The sequence below is a fragment of the Delphinapterus leucas genome, chromosome 8, assembly GCF_059928025.1.
Source record: "Delphinapterus leucas isolate spDelLeu-1000000601 "Yukka" chromosome 8, BTC_Dleu_Yukka2, whole genome shotgun sequence".
Lineage (NCBI taxonomy): Eukaryota > Metazoa > Chordata > Mammalia > Artiodactyla > Monodontidae > Delphinapterus > Delphinapterus leucas.
In genome coordinates, this window is record NC_143136.1 from 93,762,983 (window position 1) to 93,782,058 (window position 19,076).

At 39.2% G+C, this 19,076-nt stretch overlaps 1 protein-coding gene across 15 annotated transcripts in view; it reads right to left on the reverse strand.

The window, feature by feature from the left end:
* R3HDM1 (R3H domain containing 1) overlaps positions 1 to 19,076 on the reverse strand; it is a 113,597-nt gene that overhangs the window by 9,902 nt on the left and 84,619 nt on the right. For 10 of the 15 annotated variants that reach the window (XM_089916034.1, XM_089916031.1, XM_089916038.1 and 7 more), the window contains 3 exons: positions 16,685 to 16,837; positions 5,397 to 5,500; positions 3,162 to 3,334 (listed from right to left, as the gene is read on the reverse strand). In XM_089916034.1, the coding sequence (XP_089772160.1) occupies positions 3,162 to 3,334; positions 5,397 to 5,500; positions 16,685 to 16,837 (430 nt within the window). The remainder of the gene's footprint in view (positions 1 to 3,161; positions 3,335 to 5,396; positions 5,501 to 16,684; positions 16,838 to 19,076) is intronic. The other 5 variants (XM_022569621.3, XM_022569615.3, XM_022569614.3 and 2 more) reach the window with 1 other exon arrangement.

Below are 19,076 nucleotides of genomic sequence, written 5' to 3' on the forward strand. Positions count from 1 at the left end.
AAACTTATAATTCTTTTTTTTTTTTTGGCCGCACTGCATGGCACGCAGGATCTTGGTTCTCTGACCAGGGATCGAACCTGTGCCCCTTGCAGTGGAGGCGCAGAGTCTTAACCACTGGACTGCCAGCGAAGTCCCAAACTTATAATTCTTTTAAGTGCATTAGTCTCTTAAATTATGTAGAAAACAAAATGGGGAGTTAGAAATCAAAGTTATAACAACACTGTCTTTGAGATAATAATTGTTTAAAAAATATTAATCTCTTAATTCATGCAGAAAGCAAAAAGTGGAATTATAAACCATTGGAACAATATTACTAGCTTTTATAATTGCCCATGTACTTAACTGAGAGCTTTTTCCCCCATATGGCTTCATGTTACTGTTTAGCATATTTTCATTTCACTCTGCGGGACTCCTTTGAGAACTTCTGGCAGGGCAGGTCTCAAATTTTGTTATCTAGGAATTCTTAATTTCTCCCTCACTTTTGAAGGGCAGTTTTTTTTTTTTTTAAATAAATTTATTTATTTATTTTTGGCTGCATTGGGTCTTCATTGCTGCACATGGGCTTTCTCTAATGCCAGTGAGTGGGGGCTACTCTTTGTTGTGGTGCGCAGGGTGCGCGGGCTTCAGTAGTTGTGGCTTGCAGGCTCAGCAGTTGTGGCTCGCGGGCTCTAGAGCACAGGCTCAGCAGTTGTGGTGCATGGGCTTAGTTGCTCTGCGGCAGGTGGGATCTTCCCGGACCAGGGATTGAACACGTGTCTTCTGCATTGGCAGGTGGATTCTTAACCACTGCGCCACCAGGGAAGGCCCTGAAGGACAGTTTTGCTAGATATAGGATTCTTGGTTGACGGTTTTTCTTCTTGTAGCACTTTGAATATATCGGCCTGTTGCCTCCAGTCTCCAAAGTTTCTGATGAGAGATCTGCTGATAATCTTTTTGACGATCCCTTATATGTGATGAGTTGTTTCTTTCTTGCTGCTTTTAATATTCTGTCTTTGCCTTTCTAAAAATTGATTACAGTATGTCTCAGTGTGCATCTCTGAGTTCACCTTACTTGGAGTTTGTTGAGCTGCTTGATGCTTACATTCATGTCTTTTATCAAATTTGAGAAGTTTTCAGCCATTATTTCTTCAAATATTCTCTCTGTCCCCTTCTCTCTTCTCCTTCTGAGATACCCACAGTGTTGGTCCACTTGACGGTGTTCCATAGGTTCCTTAGGCTCTGTTCACTTTTCTTCATTCTTTTTTGTCTGTTCCTCAGACTCGAATCATTTACATTGTCCTATCTTCAAGTTCTCTGATTCCTTCTTTTGCCTGCTCAAATTTACCAATGAATTCCTTTAGTGTATTTTTTCATTTTAGTCATTGTATTTTCAGATCTAGAATTTTTCCTAAATGGCACAGAAATTTATTTAATAATTTACTCACTACTGAATATCAGCTATTTTCAGATTTTCAGTGTTACGACAGAGAAGAAAGAAATATCCTTGCAAACATATTCTTGCATGTTTGTTCCACAATTTTTACTAGACAAAGTTCTAGAAGTGAATTTCTAGAATCAGAGGCCTTCCACATTTTGAAAAATGTTACTAAACTGCACTCCAAAAAGAGTTGCATCAATCAATTTACCAAGAGTCACAAGAGAGTTTACAACTGGATATATTTGCCAACACTGCAAATTAATAGTCTTCCTAAATATCCCAATTATACAGATAAAAAAACTATTTTTATATTTTTATCTCTTTAATGGCCACTGGCCATTTATAGTTTGTGAGCTAGCCTATAAGTGACCGTTGCCTTTTTTATTTTGATATGATTTTGTCACGTGCATTGACAATTTTTTTTAGTTTGTCTTTAAAAAAAAATTAAAAACCTTTCAATGTTGTAAACAAACTTTCAAGTATATAAAAACTTTCAAGTATATAAAAGTATATACTCATCATAGACAGATAAGTATAACAAATTTCCATATACTCATCATCCAGCTTTGATTGTGATATCCCCTGCTTTTTTTCTTACTAGACAATTTAAAGGAAATCTCAGATTATCACAGCATTTCACTTGTAAATATTTCAGTATATAAATATTTCTATCTAACAGATAAGAACTATTACAAAAAACCCACCTTTATCACACTGACAAAATTAACATATTTAACTGTCCACTTTTTGCCCCAAAATGTCTTTTGGCTGTTCAGTATCCAAGGAAGATCGCCATATATTGCATCTGATTGTTATAACTCTTAAGTCTCTTTTAATCTACAACAGACTCATCCTTCATTTAAAAATGCCATTTATTTGTTAAAGAAATAGGCCAATTTATCCAATAAAATATTCCACTGTACATATAAATTGCTTTATATTTTCTTCCTTTATTTTCTGTAAATTAACAGCTAGACTTAGAGAGGCTTGATCAGAGTCAGGTTCAATATATATATATTTTTTGGCTGCACTGCACGGCTTATGGGATCTTAGTTCCCCGACCAGGGATCAAACCCGTGCCCCCAGCAATGGAAGCTCAGAGTCCTAACCACTAGACGGCCAGAAAATTCCCAGGTTCAATAGTTTTGACAAGAGTATATCATAGGTGATGCTTCTAAACCACATTAGGAAGCAAATAATGTTTGGTTGGCCCAATTTAATTGATGCTACAATTGAACAGTTGCTTCAAGTGCTGTCTGCCTAATCTACCCATTTTAAAGTTCCCCATAAATCGTTTCCTAATGTTTCTGGCATTTGCTGATGATGTTTCCCCGTTCATTACTTTAACAGGATTCCAAAATAGTGATTTTTAAATTCTATCATTGCTTTTAAATTTATTAGTTGTATTTCTTCTATGATGAAGAGCATTCCCTCATCAACTTTCTGGCTACAGTAAAATACAGTTCAGATGGGAAAGGTAGGATAACAGCTTAATTCATTTTCTTTACCAAATTTCAGATCTAGTTTATCTTCTGAATTTTTAAATTAAAAAAATTTAAATTATGCAAACGTTGGGAAACATATTTAAATATTGAAATAAACTGTCTGGATATAGAGAATGTTCAAACTTCTTTACTAATTTGTTTGAGAAGATTTCAAATTCGGCATCAAGTCTTACAGGTTGGTCAATCTTATGTACCTAAATATTGAAAGTTTTAAAATTATAATAAAAGAAGCATCTTACCTGAACAATATTGTCTATACTGCTAAATTCCACACACTTCTGTCCTCTCTGGTGATCACAGTAATATTTGTTTTGCTTCCACAGTGGGGGTGAATGGGCACGAGACTGTGGATTGTTTGGTACACTGAGCTGCATCATCACCATTCCGCCACCAGCTGGTGGAGGTGGCACAGCTGAAAATCAGAATCAGGACACTGCAATTAGCAAACTTTAGCAAATAGCTGGTATCTTTAAACACCAAGATAATGGCAATAATTTTACATCTCTGAAAAAAATTTTACTGCTATTTATGCAAGCCAGATTTAAACTCTAATGCTTATACCACATACAAGTGCTGTGTTTAAAAAGACATTGAAATTGGCTCTGTAGACCTAAACATCTCACTTAACCTCAACATCGTAAGTCAGGAAAGTCCAATTATCTACAACAAGACCTAGTATAGAGTAGGACAATTGCGACATGATCTACAAAAGTGCTTAATTTTTAAAATAAATTCATTTTCAAACGAGCATTATTCTAAATACATAAAGGAACACTCTGAGAAAAATTAGTATCCTATAGAAATTTTGACATACAGAAAAAAGTCGTCTTTTGAGTGAATCGGTCTCATGCGGTGGAAAAAGTTTGGGATACAGGAATCAGAAAGCACAATTTCAGGGCCCTGAAATGTCCTATAACTCTGGGGAAATTATTTTTCCTCTTTTATCGTATTTTCTCGTCTGAAAAAGGCTAGGAAGACCTCCTTGGCTGACTTTAAAGAGTTATAATAATCGTATGCATGTACAAACACTGCTAGCTGTACAGTAGCTGTGGACTACAATATCTACCTTCTTATCTGATTTATTCCTGCCATGGCACTGGTACTGCAGCACTACTAGTATTCGGAATGTAACTCTGCCACTCACCACTTCAGTGTAAGGTAAGGTGCCCTGTGCCCCACCTCCAGGGCCACTGTTTGCATTGCAGTAATCGTAATGTAGTTTCCAATTCCCCGGAAATTGCACCACCCTGACCTGGCTAGGCACACCACAGAAGGGCTGACTGCTTAGGAACATCTCAAGGTTCTCGTTGGCCACAGCAGCCCATGCTGATGCAGCCACTATTAGTCATGTATCATTTATTGTTTCTCTGCTTCTTTGAGATTACATATGTCAACAGATCATTACAATAAAATATGATAAAGGATTGTTTAAGACACTATGGAAGCAGAGAAAATGAAGCAACAAACTCTGTTTTAAGGACTGAGGAAGGCTTTGCAGAAGAGGTGATTTCTGAGTCAAACTTCAAGGATAAGCAGGATTTTGGCAAACTGGATGGCGGACAGGCATTCCAGGTGGAGGGAAGAACAGGTACACAAGTATCTTTGGCATGAAAGAGCATAGTATATTCTACAAATAGAGTTCTGTATGACTTGAGCATATACGTATAAATAGAAGGCTTAATTGCTAGGGAGTGTAGATGGAGAATCTATGCAAATTTTTAATTCAGAGGAATGACATGAAGAGACATCTGTTTCAGGACAGTGATCCTTGAACTGTGTATATATGTGTGCATGTGTTGTGGAGGAGGAAAGCTGGACATGGGGCAACATGAAATAAGCAAAACACATAAGAAATTACTGTGAAGACATGAAAAGAACTGACCAAAAGTAGAGGCAGTGAGGAAGGAAAGACGGTACCAGCTTTGAGGAAATGGTGAAGCCTGAGTGTGAAAGGGGAGAACGGAAGAGAGTTATAATTTTGTCATTTGTATTGGACCCTAGATAGAAGGTGAGGAAAGGGAGGCAGGAAGAGGGAGAAATATTAAATCTAGTGCCCCTGACACATCCCTGAGTAGGAATGTCCAGCAGGCAGTTGGCTATGTGGTCTTGTCTTGGCAGAAATAAAATTTGGGAGACACTGGCAAAAAGCCGTTGTTGAAACCGAGGAAGTGGTTGGACTTCCAAGGAAGAAGCTGAAGAGTAATGAGAGAAAGTATCCCAGAGAACATCAATACTTATGAGGCAGGCAGGAAGGAGAGCCTGAGGAGGAGAATCGGAGAGCAGCGGCAGTGGTAGCAGGGGAAAAGGAAGAAGTGGGCGGAACCTGTTAGCTCTGATTTCTCATGGCACCCTGCATACTCTGGGTACATCTCAGCACCTAACAAGTTGAAAACCTTTATCTAGAAATGTCCAAAGAATTTATTTCTCAAGTGGACAAACCATTGCCTTCTTTTTTTCCAACTGTCTATTCATACCTGCACACTGGTGGCCTTGAAGCTGCTGGGAATTGCATGGTGAAGTAGTTCGAGGCAACTGTACTTGTTCTGATCCTGGAGGTTGCAAGTAACCTACTGAGGAGCTATGGGGGAAAAAAATCAAACATACACAAAAACACAGCACAATGAGATGGAGATGACTGTAAAGATTCTTTGAATGAACAGTCCTATAAATTTATTTAAATAAAATTATTTTTCAAGTAGGTCAGCTTAGTAAAAGTCAAAACTAACTCTTTTCTAAACTGAGAGCTATAAATAATTACTTTTTGGATAAAAATCACCTTGTTTTTGACAATAACACAGATTTTAAAAAATAACTCCTGATTTCATTGCTCTTATTCTTTTATGACTTATTCTAAATATGATTTTTGTACTGTTCAAATAATTATTTTAAAAAGAAGAAAAATAACTCACTAATTTTACAGAATAAAAAGGTACTTTATTTGGATCTCACTAAGCTATACTTTAGAAGAGAGAATATGCAGTTAGACAATGATGAGACTCAGAAAAAAATACGTTATTCCCTAAAAAATGTGCTATCTAAGGACATAAGGTACTATCTAAGGAATAAAATAAACAATAGAACATGATTCTGACATATTCTAATAGAAATACTGACAAAAATAGAAGGCTGTTATTGTAAAACCATTAAGCTATTACTGTATTTTTCAATGGTTAGTCTTTGAGAATCAAACTAATATGGGATTTGTCATAATATGTCTTTAAAGTTTTCTCCATTTAGCAATTTCAAGAAAATAGTGAAAATCATAGAGCAATACTGTGAATTCTTTCTGAGAATTCTCAAGGAATCAGAAATCTTAATTTATTATAAAACCCTGTTACCACCCTTTTTTAATCATTTAAATCAACTTTCTTTACATGGTATTTTATTTCTTAATCTAGCTTTAACAACTTTTTGCATTTACATCTCACATAACTGCATCAAAGATACTACATTAGATCCAAGTACTGAATTATAGAAAATACAGGGAGACATGTTAAACAACACCATGATGACACAATCAGTCAAATCCAGACTCTGGGACTCTCTACAAGACAAATGTGTGAAAACATAAGCAGTACTTGTGAGGTAGCTGGTAATACAAAGACCAACTGGATATTGGATATAATTAAGAAATTAACTGTTAAATTTTTTAGAATGTGAAACAGTACTATTAAGTTAGGTAGGTTTAAAAAAACCTTTTAGGGATACCTATACTGAAATACTCGTGAATGAAAATAATATGATACCTGGGTTTATTTCAAAATAATATGGGAGGAGGATGAAATAGAAGTTTAAATGAAAACAGATTAGTCATTAGTTGATAAATGTACAAGCTAAGTGATGGGTACATGGGGGTTCAGTACACTTCTGTTTACAATTATGTATATTTAAAAATGTCTGTAGGGACTTCCCTGGTGGTCCAGTGGTAAAGAATCCGCCTTCCAATGTAGGGTGCGTGGGTTTGATCGCCGGTCCGGGAACTAAGATCCCACATGCTGTGGGGCAACTAAGCCCGTGCGCCTCAACGAGAGAGCCCAAGTGCTGCAGACTACAGAACCCACGTGCTCTGGAGCCCTTGCGCCACAACTACAGAGCCCACGTGCCCTGGAGTCTGCATGCCACAACTAGAGAGAGAAAACCGCACACCACAACTGGAGAGAAGCCCAGGTGCCACAGCTAGAGACAAGTCCACAAGCTGCAAAAATGAGCCTGTGCACCACAACCAAAAAAAAAAGAAAGAAAAAAAGATCCTGCACACCACAACAAAGACCCGAGGCAGCCAAAGGAAAAAAAAAAAAAAGGGACTTCCCTGGTAGCGCAGTGGTGAAGAATCTGCCTGCCAATGCAGGGGACATGGGTTCGATCCCTGGTACGGGAGGATCCCACATGCCTCAGAGCAACTAAGCCCGAGCGCCACAACTACTGAGCCCGCAGGCCTAGACCCCATGCTCCACAACAAGAGAAACCACTGCAATGAGAAGCCTGCACACCGCAACGAAGAGCAGCCTTCGCTTGCTGCAACTAGAGAAAACCCGCACACAGCAACGAAGACCCAACGCAGCCAGAAATAAATAAATTTATTAAAAACAAACAAACAGGGCTTCCCTGGTGGCACAGTGGTTGAGGGTCCACCTGCCAATGCAGGGGACGCGGGTTCGTGCCCTGGTCCGGGAGGATCCCACATGCCGTGGAGCGGCTGGGCCCATGAGCCATGGCCGCTGGGCCTGCGCATCCGGAGCCTGTGCTCCGTAACGGGAGAGGCCACAGCGGTGAGGGGCCCGCGCACCGAAGAAAAACAAAAACAAAAAAATCCAAACAAACAAAAACATTAAAAAAATGTACCAAGGGCCTTAAAAACAGTCATATCTTATGATTTATTAATCCCACTCTAAAGACCCTATAAAAATGAAGAAATTCAAGTTGCTCACCAGGGTTAATAAATTATTGTATATTCATAAAATCAAACATTAAAAATTATATTTACAAAGAAATTTTTAATGACGTGAAAAACCCTACACCACACGAACAAAAAATATCCAATAGTATCACAACTATGTTAAAACTACATACAAAGACTTCCTTGGTGGTGCGGTGGTTAAGAATCCGCCTGCCAATGCAGGGGGACATGGGTTTGAGCCCTGATCCGGGAAGATCCCACATGCCGCGCAGCAACTAAGCCCGTGTACCACAACTACTGAGCCCGCGTGCCACAGCTACTGAAGCCCGTGTGCCTAGAGCCCGTGCTCTGCAACAACAGAAGCTACCACAATGAGAAGCCCGTGCACTGCAACAAAGAGTAGACCCGCTTGCCGCAACTAGAGAAAGCCTGTGTGCAGCAACAAAGACCCAACACAGCCAAAAATAAATACATAAATAAATTTATTTTAAAAAACCAAAAAAACTACATACGAAAAGAAAAAAGATTGAGAGAATAATATGAACGTGACAGTAGCAGTTAACTTTTCCAAAAATGCACACATGCATTTAATAATTCTAATCACTAAAAATACCCTATGAAAACTGCCTGAAAAGTTCAACTTTTAAATGCTGTATCAGGGATTTAATATCAACTAATAATCTGAATCTCCTTCAGAAGTCTTCAGAAGTCACAGTATGCCCTGTGAAGACAATTACACTGACCTTCTGAAATATTAAGTCACCTTCAATTCATTTGAGGGGTAGACTTCAGTCAGGTTTGCTGTCTCTGGAAGAAAATGTTAGCTTTCTGCCTTATAAGCTCTTGGCAATTCAAGGTGACTTCTGCCTTATGTATTTTTGTGATGAGGATATCTAGCTAGGACAATATAAACAAACCCTCAACCAATTAGAATTTGACCAAACTATATGCTCAATTAATGAAAATAAATGCCAAATAAAACTTTTATTGTACAATATTTGGAGTTTTCCTTACATGCAAATGGCCAATTTTTCTAGGCTTTCTGGTTAAATGTTTATATTCCTAGAAGTATTCATTTATAGCTCACCTATTTCCAATGTGAAAGATTGAAAAAAAACTGAGTATACTAAAAAACAGAGAAGAGAAAACACTTAAAAGCAAAACAGAAATGGTGTAGGGACATCTGGGATAAGACTGTTGTGTTCACTGAGAACCGAATCTACTTTGTGTTTCCCGGCAGCTAAGACAAGTTGGTGAACCCAGAGGATACTAAGACTCTGCCAGGAAGATAAAGGAAGCAAACATTTAAGCCTCTGGCAGACGCTGGGTTACAGGCATATCATAATTGTATTCTATGTTGAATTTAAAGCAAGTAGTTAATTCTAGAGGAATTTAGTCCTTTGATAGAAGGCATGAAATGCAGTTCATAACTTTACCAGGAAACTGAGAAGCTGAGGGGGAAATCTTGCCTGAAGAGAGGATTACTTCCTGTTAAAAAATAGGTAGGATGTAGAATTACTTGCAGTAAGGGCTAACACTTTCCTTAAAATGAACTTTGTAGTTTTCAAGTACTTGAATGAGACCCAAGGGTCTGCACTGCACATTTCACATAAAAGATGCCTTTGGCTTGAGAAATATAAGGGTAGCTATTATCAAACACAATCAACCACAAAGATATCTGTGGTGCTCCTGGGAGAATGACTGAATTTGAGAAGGGCCATACTCTAACCACCCCACTAGTATAAACTGGTTATTATCAAGCAGCTCTGTCAGCGCAGAGCTAACGGATATATCACTTTAGTAGCTCACTGAAGTGGTAGCAAACATTCACCAAACAGTAATTTTAGCTTTAGTATAGCTGATCCTAAGGTGCTCTTTTTAACAATTACTTAGCTGCTTATTAAGTCTGTGAGACCGTAAAATTGTCACTGGCACTGAGGACGATGCTTGTATGCCTGTGTGATACAGCTGAAGAACAGGTATCCCATTCCTCAAACAGCTTCATAAAATCTTTTAAATATAATTTCAAAAGACAGGATGCCAGAACAGTATAATTTCTTCTTTTTTGAATCAAATTTCACCAATTAGAGACTGACTTCTGGCATGACAGCATGAGTTTACCGATCTGCTCTCCCCACTGAAAGTGGTGAAAGCTATAAAAAAGCAACCATTGAAACCCTATGGAAATGATCCTAAGGATGAAGAGCAAACTAGAAACATCTATTCAAGAACATGTATGAAAACTCAGTAAGAAAAGTGAGTTTGGGGCTTTCCTGGTGGCGCAGTGGTTGGGAGTCCGCCTGCCGATGCAGGGGACATGGGTTCGTGCCCTGGTCCAGGAAGATCCCACATGCCGCGGAGCGGCTGGGCCCATGAGCCATGGCCACTGAGCCTGCACGTCCGGAGCCTGTGCTCCCCAACAGGAGAGGCCCGCGTACCGAAAAAAAAAACCAGAAACAAACACGAAAAGTGAGTTTGATATTTGAACCAATACTACTCCTTCCTGCCCCTCCCAGTTTAGTGAAGTACAGACTCTACTCCAGACAGCTGTAGCCAAGAACACAGAGCTCCCTCTCCCCACAGCACCAGAGGGAGGATTTCTTCCTAGGAGGAGTGGTATGTCAGCTTTCTCATCCTGCCCTCAGGTACCTGTTGCTGAAGCTAAATCTGGGGTGAATGAACATGAGAGGCGGGAACTCCTTTCCACCCAACCTCCACTTGTACAACAGAGGGTCTACTGTGGGTGTGATATGCAGAGAATACTGGGGCCCTGGCCTGATCACCCTTGCCCCAGCTCCTGAAGTGGTGATTTTTCACACTAGGAGAGGTAAGCCAGTGATCCTAGGCTGTGGTCTCCCCACCCTCTACCAAGTGCTCAGCTCATAGGATAGGGTGTCACTTTTAGAGAAGCTAATCACTGTCCAAATCCCCAGCTTCTGAGCCCTGGCTCAGAGATTTTTCTGGGGAGAAAAGAGGCTATAAAACAGCACCTAATGTATTCTCCAAAGAACTGTCTTTTTAAAAATTTATTTATTCATTTATTATTTTTGGCTGCGTTGGGTCTTCATTGCTGTGCATGGGCTTTCTCTAGTTGCGGCGAGCGGGGGCTACTCTTCGTTGTGGTGCATGGGCTTCTCATTGAGGTGGCTTTTCTTGTTGCGGAGCACAGGCTCTAGGCGCACAGGCTTCAGTAGTCGTGGTACGCGGGCTCAGTAGTTGTGGCTTGTGGGCTCTAGAGTGCAGCCTCAGTAGTTGTGCGCATGGGCTTAGTTGCTCTGCAGCATGTGGGATCTTCCTGGACCAGGGCTGGAACCCGTGTCCCCTGCATTGGCAGGCGGATTCTTAACCATTGCGCCACCAGGGAAGCCCTCCAGCTTTTGTTTGTTTGTTTGTTTTTGCGGTAGGCGGGCCTCTCACTGCCGTGGCCTCCCCCGCTGCGGAGCACAGGCTCCGGACGCGCAGGCTCAGTGGCCATGGCTCATGGGCCCCGCCGCTCCGCGGCATGTGGGATCCTCCCGGACTGGGTCACGAACCCACGTCCGCTGTATCGGCAGGCGGACTCCCAACCACTGCGCCACCCGGGAAGCCCTCCAGCTTTTATTAATTACAAATAATACTGCAGTGAACACCTTTAGCATTATCTTTGCACCTTTGTGCTGGTATTTCAACCAGATAAATTTCTAGAAATAGAACTACTGGATTAAAGGCGGATTCTTAACCACTGCACCACCACGAAAGCCCCAAAAGAACTGTCTTTAATTGCAACAGAGTGGGACGAAGTTCAAGCCTACAGGTGCTTTCAGAACAGTGATGATTGTGGTAAAGACAACTGGGAAGAGATTCAAGATTCAGGCTAAACTGTAGGCGGCTTGCTAGTTTGCAAGAGGGAAACAGGTAAAAAGACAGCAGGAATGAGCCTTCCTTATGTCAGAATAAAAATCAAATATTGACTACAGAAACTTTTTCTTCAAAGGAGACAGATTTTGATTGAATTACTTTGTAGAGCAATTTATGAGTCAGTGCATTATTGAAAACAACAGAATAATCAGCTAGCAGTTAGTGGATGTTGTCAAGGAAAAAGAGAAATAGAGTCCAACCGAAACCACTGTGATTCCAGGATGACTGTGAGAATACCCAAAATAGTTTTCCCTGCTTGAGGAAAAAAATCAGAGGCTGAACATTTGCTGGTGGTGGGGGGTTTAAATAGACTTCATTAAAATAATCCAGTCAGTCACTAAACAAATTAACAAGTGAACAACAATAACCAGACCTGCTACAATACATTATCTAAGATGTCTAATTAAAAAAAAAAATTACAAGGCATGAAAATAAACAGTAAGGTGTAACCCATACTTTGGATGCAAGCAGGGAACAGAAACTGCCTGTGAGAAAGAACAGATTTTTCACATTTATCAGAAAGGCCGTAAAGTAGCCATTACAGACATGTTCACAAAACCAAAGGAAACCATGCATAAGGAAGTAAAGAAGGAATGGTGACAAGGTTGCATTAACAAACAGAGAATATTGGGACTTCCCTGGCGGCACAGTGGTTAAGAATCCACCTGCCAATGCAGGGGACACGGGTTCGAGCCCTGGTGGAGGAAGACAGATTAAAAGAGATTATATAAGTTAAAGAACAGAGAGAAAAAGGAACACAGAAAAAAGAGCTTCAGAGAAATGTGGGGTGTTGTTAAACAAACCTACACATGTATAATGGGATTATCAGAGAGGAGAGAAAGCAGCAGAAATGACATTCCAAGAAATAATGGCTGAAAACATCCCAAATTTATTGAAAAACAATAACCTACTCATCCAGAAACCTCAACAAACTCTAAGCAGAATAAATGCAGAGATCCAAAGAGATACCATAGTAAAAATGCTGAAAGTCAAAGACACGCAGCAAGAGAAAAATGACTAGTTACTTATAATGTAACCCCAGTAAGATTAACAGCTAACTTCCCAGCAGACAAGATGAAGGTCAGAAGGCAGTGGGAAAACATATTCAAAATGGTCAAGGGAAAAACCTGTTAACAAAGATTCCTATATCCAGCAAAGCTATTTTTCAAAATGATGGCAAAACTAAGACTTTCCTTAGTAAATACAAACTGTGAATTTGTTGACGGCAACAGGCACTTTACAACAGGCACTAATTAGAACAAACACAAGAAGATAAAGAGTACAGTATTATGGACTGAATGCTTGCATCCCTCCCAAATTCATATGTTGAAACCCTAACCTCAATGTAATGGTATTTGAAGATGGGGCCATGAAGAGGTAACTAGGTTAGATGACGTCATGTGGGTGGAGCCCTGGTCCAATGAGATTAGTGCTCTTATAAGAAAAGACATCAGAGAACTTGCTCTTCCTCTGCTTGCACAGGCTGAAGAAAGGCCAAATGAGCCCACAATGAGAAGGTGGCCATCTGCAAACCAAGGGGAGAAGCCTCACCAGATATCAACCCTGCTGGTACCTTGATCTTGGATTTCCAGTCTCCAGAACAGTGAGAAAATAAATTTCTGTTGTTTATGCCACCCAGTCGTTATGGCAGCCTGAGCAAACTAAAACAACCAAGAACAGGTAATTATGTAATTGGAAAGACTGTAGAAATGCATATTTTCCCTCCTTTCTTCTGATTTTAGAGGCAAGTGTATAAAATAATATGTATATAATATAATGTTGGGCCTATAACATATACAAATGTAACATATTTGCCAATAATAGCATGAAGGATGTGGGTGGGAACAAAGCTGTATGGGCTAAGGAAATGCCTACTGATGGTAAGGTAATAGTTATAACAATGTATTGTGTTTGTAATATTAATATAATATGTATAACAAGAATACGAGAAAAAAGGGGGGAAGAGAATAGAGCAGTGTAGCAGTAACTTTTCTTTATATCACTAGAATTAAACTAGTGTAAATCAGAAGCTGACTTGGATAAGTTAAGATATATATGGTAAATCCTAGAAAAACCACTAACAAAAACCCTCTAGAAAAGTAAAATAGAAAGAAAGAAATTAAAATGCTACATTAGGAAATATTCATTTAATGCAAGAGAAAGCAGGAAAAGGAAGAATAAAAAAACAAACACAGGAGATAGAAAACAAAAAGCAAAATGGCAGACATAAGCCAAGTACATTAATAATAACATTAAATGTGAATGGATTAAATGATTCCATCAAAAGACAGAGATTGTCAGGATAAAAAATGATCCAACTATATGCTGTCTACAGGAGACACAAAGGCTGAAAATAACAGGATGGTGAAAGATATATCACACAAACAGTAACCACAAGAAAGCTGGTATGTCTATATTAATATCCGACAAAACAGACTTTAAAACAAAAACTGTATGAGATAAAGAAAGCATTTCATAATGAAAAAGGGTCAGGGAAATATAATAGTTGTAAACGTATCAGCTCCTAGTAAAGGAGCACCAAAATACATGAAACACACACTGAAAAGAATGTAAGGAGAAATATACAATTCAATGATAGTAGCTGGAGATTTCAACACTCCACTTGCCTTTTTTTTGGCTGCACCATGTGGCTCGTGGGATCTTAGTTCCCAGACCAGGGATTGAACCCAGGCCCACGGCAGTGAAAGCAGGGAGTCCTAACCACTGGACTGCCAGGGAATTCCCAACACTCTGCTTTCGATAATGAATAGAACAACAATACAGCAGATCAACAAGGAACAGAAAACCTGGATAACACTATAAACTAATTAGACCTAAGAGACATCTACAGAACACTCCATCCAACAATAACAGAATATACAATCTTTTCAAGTGTACGTGGAATATTCTCCCGATAGACCATATGCTGGGCCATAAAATGAACCTCAGTAAATTTAAAAGGATAGAAATAATACAAAGTATGTTCTCCAACCACAATGGAATGAAATTAGAAATAAACAGCAGGAAAAAACTTGGGACACACACAAGTAAGTAGAAATTAAACACCACAATACTATGTTACCAATAGGTCAAAGAAGAAATCAAAATAGAAACCAGAAAATACTTTGGGATGAACGAAGATGAAGATACAACATGCCAAATCTTATGGAATGCCACTAAAGCAGTGCTTTGAGGGAAACTTATAGCTGTAAATGCCAATATTAAAAAAGAAGAAAGATCTCAGATCAATAACCTACACTTCCATCTTAAGACATTGGGTAGAGGGCTGGGGGACAGATCACCAAACCAAAAGCAAGCCAAAGGAAGTAAATAAGAAAGATTACAGTGGGAATAAACAAAATAGAGAACAGGAAAACAAGATGAAAATCAGTAAAACCCAAAAGCTGAAAAGATCAACAAAATTGACAACTTTTTGTTAAATTGACCAAGAAAAAAAGAGAGAAAACTCAAATTACCAGAATCAGAAATGAAGAGGGGAGATTACTAGACTACAGAAATAAAAAGGATAATAAAATAGTATGCAAAATTGTATACCAAGAAAGTAGATCAAATTCCCAGAAATATACCAACTGCCAAAACGAACTCAAGTAGAAACAGATAATCAGAATGGATCTATAACAAATGAAGAGATTGAAGTAGTAATCATAAAACAACTTACACACACACACACACACACACACAAGCCCCTGCATAGAAGGTTTCACCACTGAATTCTATCAAACATTTAAAGAAAAATTAACAATAATTTTTCATAAACTCTTCCAAAAAACATAGAAAAGAACACTTCCCAACTCATTCTATATTACCCTAACACTAAAACCAGACAAAGGCACCACAAGACCGCAAACCAATATCTCTTATGAATATAAATGCTAAAATCTGACCAAGTGTGATTTATCTCAGGAATGCCAGGGTCATTTAATATCTGAAAACCAATTAATGTAATACATTATATTTTCTCAACATGATACAGAGTACCTATGAAAAATCCACAACTAACATCTTTATTAAGGTGGAAGACTGAATGCTGTCCAGTCATGAAGGAGACAAGGATGTCAGCTCTCACTACGTGTATGGAACAGTGTACTAAGCATTCCAGCCAGAGCAATAAGGCAAGAAAATGAAATAAAAGGTACCCAAATTGAAAAGGAAGAAATAAAACAATTTCTTCACAGATGACAAGATCATGTATATGGAAAATCCCAAGAAATCTATTTAAGAAGTATTATAACTAGTAAATGAGTTCAACAAAGTTGTAGGATACAGGATCAATACACAAAAAATAATCTGCATTTCTATACACTTCCAATGAACAATCAAAATGAAATTAAAACAATTCCATTCATGGTATCATCATGAAGAATAAAACACTTAGGAATAAGTTTAATAAAACAAGTGAAAAATCAACTCTAAAAACTACAGAAGCATTGTTGAAAGAAATTAAAGACCTAAATAATTGAAAAACATCCCATGTTCATGGAATGGAAGAATTAACATAGTTAAGATGCCAATTTTCCAAATTAATCTACAGATTTGACACAATCTCCATCAGAATCCCAGTTGACTTCTTTGTAGAAATGGATAAACTGATTACAAAATTCATATGGAACTGCAAGGGACCCAGAATAGCCAAAACAATCTTGATAAGAGAACCAAACTGGAGGACTCACACATCCTGATTTCAAAACTTCATCAATACAGTGTGGCACTGGCACAGGATAAACAGATTAGTAGAAGAGCACTGACAGTCCAGAAATAAACCCAGACATCTATGATCATCTGATTTTCAATAAGGGTACCAAGACCATTCAATGGGGAAAGAACAGTCTTTTCAACAAATAGTACTGGGAAAACTAAATAGTTATGTGCAAAACAATGAAGTTGAATGCTTGTCTCATACCATATAAAAAATTAACTAAAAATGGATCAAAGATTTAAATGTCAGACCTAGGGGCTTCCCTGGTGGCGCAGTGGTTGGGAGTCCGCCTGCCGATGCAGGGGACACGGGTTCGTGCCCCGGTCCGGGAGGATCCCACGTGCCGCGGAGCGGCTGGGCCCGTGAGCCATGGCCGCTGAGCCTGCGCGTCCGGAGCCTGTTCTCTGCAATAGGAGAGGCCACAGCGGTGAGAGGCCCGCGTACCGCAAAACCCCCCACCGCCTCCCCACCAAAAAAAAAGGTTTAAATGTCAGACCTAAAACTATAAAATTCTTAGAAGATATAGACATAAATCTTGGTGATCACAGACCTGGTAATAAATTCTTTGATATGATACCAAAAGCATGAGCAACAAAAGAAAAAAAGATAAAATGGACTTCATCAAAGTGAAAAACTTTTGTACTTGAAAGGACTGCATCAATAAAGTGAAAAGACAACCCACAGAAAGAGAGAAAATATTTACAAATTATATATGTTAAGGAACCTGTACCAGAATATATGAAGAACTCTTACAATTCAACAATAAAAAGACACACAACCCAATTAAATTGAGCAAAGGATCTGAGTATACATTTCTCCAAGGAAAATATACAAATGGCTTAAAAAGCACATGAAAAGACATTCAGTATTATTAGTCATCAGGAAAATCAAAATCAAAATCACGAGATATTACTTCACACTTACTAGAACGGTTATAATAAAAAAGTCAGATAATTAACAAGTATTAAAGGATGTGCAGAGGACTTCCCTGGTGGCACAGTGGTTAAGAATCCACCTGCCAATGCAGGGGACACGGGTTTGATCCCTGGCCCGGGGAAGATCCCACATGCCGCGGAGTAACTAAGCCCACGCACCACAACTACTGAGCCTGCACTTTAGAATCCGAGCGCCACAACTACTGAGACCACACACCACAACTACTGAAGCCTGCACACCTAGAGCCCGTGCTCTGCAACAAGAGAAGCCACTGCAATGAGAAGCACGTGCACCGCAATGAAGAGTAGCCCTCGCTTGCTGCAACTAGAGAAAGCCCGCGTGCAGCAACAAAGACCCAACGCAGCCAAAAATAAACAAAATAAAGTAAATAATTTATATTAAAAAAGAAGCATGTGGAGAAATTAGATCACTCATGCACTGCTTATGGAAATGTAAAACGTTGCAGCTGCTTTGGAAAACATCATCCTCAAATGATTAAACATACAGTTACCACATGACCCAGTGATTCCACTCCTAGGTATATACCTAAGAGAAATGAAAACAGATGTCTACACAAAAATGTACAAACTAACGTTTACAGCAGTAGTCAAAGGTGGAAACAACCCAAATGTCCATCAACCGACAAATGGATAAACACAATGTGATATATCCCTACCATGGAGTATTATTCAGCTATAAAAAGGAGTAACCTACTGGTAATATGCTACAACATGGATGAACCTTAAAAACATTATGCTGAGTGAAAGCAGCCAGTCACAAATGACTACACATAATTCCATTGATATGAAATGTCCGTATCAGGGAACTCTACAGAGACCGAAAGTAGATTAGTGGCTAGGAGATGATGGTGGTGGTGGAGGGGTTGGAGGGTGATAGCTAAAGAGTACGGAGTTTCCTTTTTTTCCCCCTTCATCAGTATATTCACATTAAAATTTTAAAAACTGTGATGAAATACACATAGCATACAATTTATCAACTTAATTGTTTTAAGCATATAGCTCACTGCCATTAAACACATTCACATCGTTTCACAATCATTACCACCATCCATCTCCAGAACTCTCCATCTTGCATAACTGAAAGTGAACCCATTAAATGGCAACTCCCCATTTCTCCTTTCCTCAGCCCCTGGCAACCACCATTCTACTTTCTGATTCTATTCATCTGATGACTCTAGGTAACTCAAATAAGTAGAATTATACAGTATTGGTCCTTTTCTGACTGGCTTACTTCACACAGCATAATGTCTTCAAGATTCATCCATGCTGTAGCATGTGACAGAATTTCCTTCCTTTTAAAAACTGAATAATATTCCACTGTATGTGTACACCACATTTAATTTATCCATTTATCTGCTGATGGACACTTGGTTTGCTTCTACTTCAGGGTTTTGTTTTTTCTTTATAAATTTATTTATTTTATCTTTGGCTGCGTTGGGTGTTCGTTGCTGCGCGCGGGCTTTCTCTAGCTGCGGCAAGTGGGGGCTACTCTTCGTTGTGGTGCGCAGGCTTCTCGTTGTGGTGGCTTCTCTTGTTGCGGAGCATGGGCTCTAGAGCGCAGGCTCAGTAGTTGTGGCGCGTGGGCTTAGTTGCTCCACGGCATGTGGGATCTTCCCGGACCAGGGCTCAAACCCGTGTCCCCTACATTGGCAGGTGGATTCTTAACCACCGCGCCACCAAGGAAGCC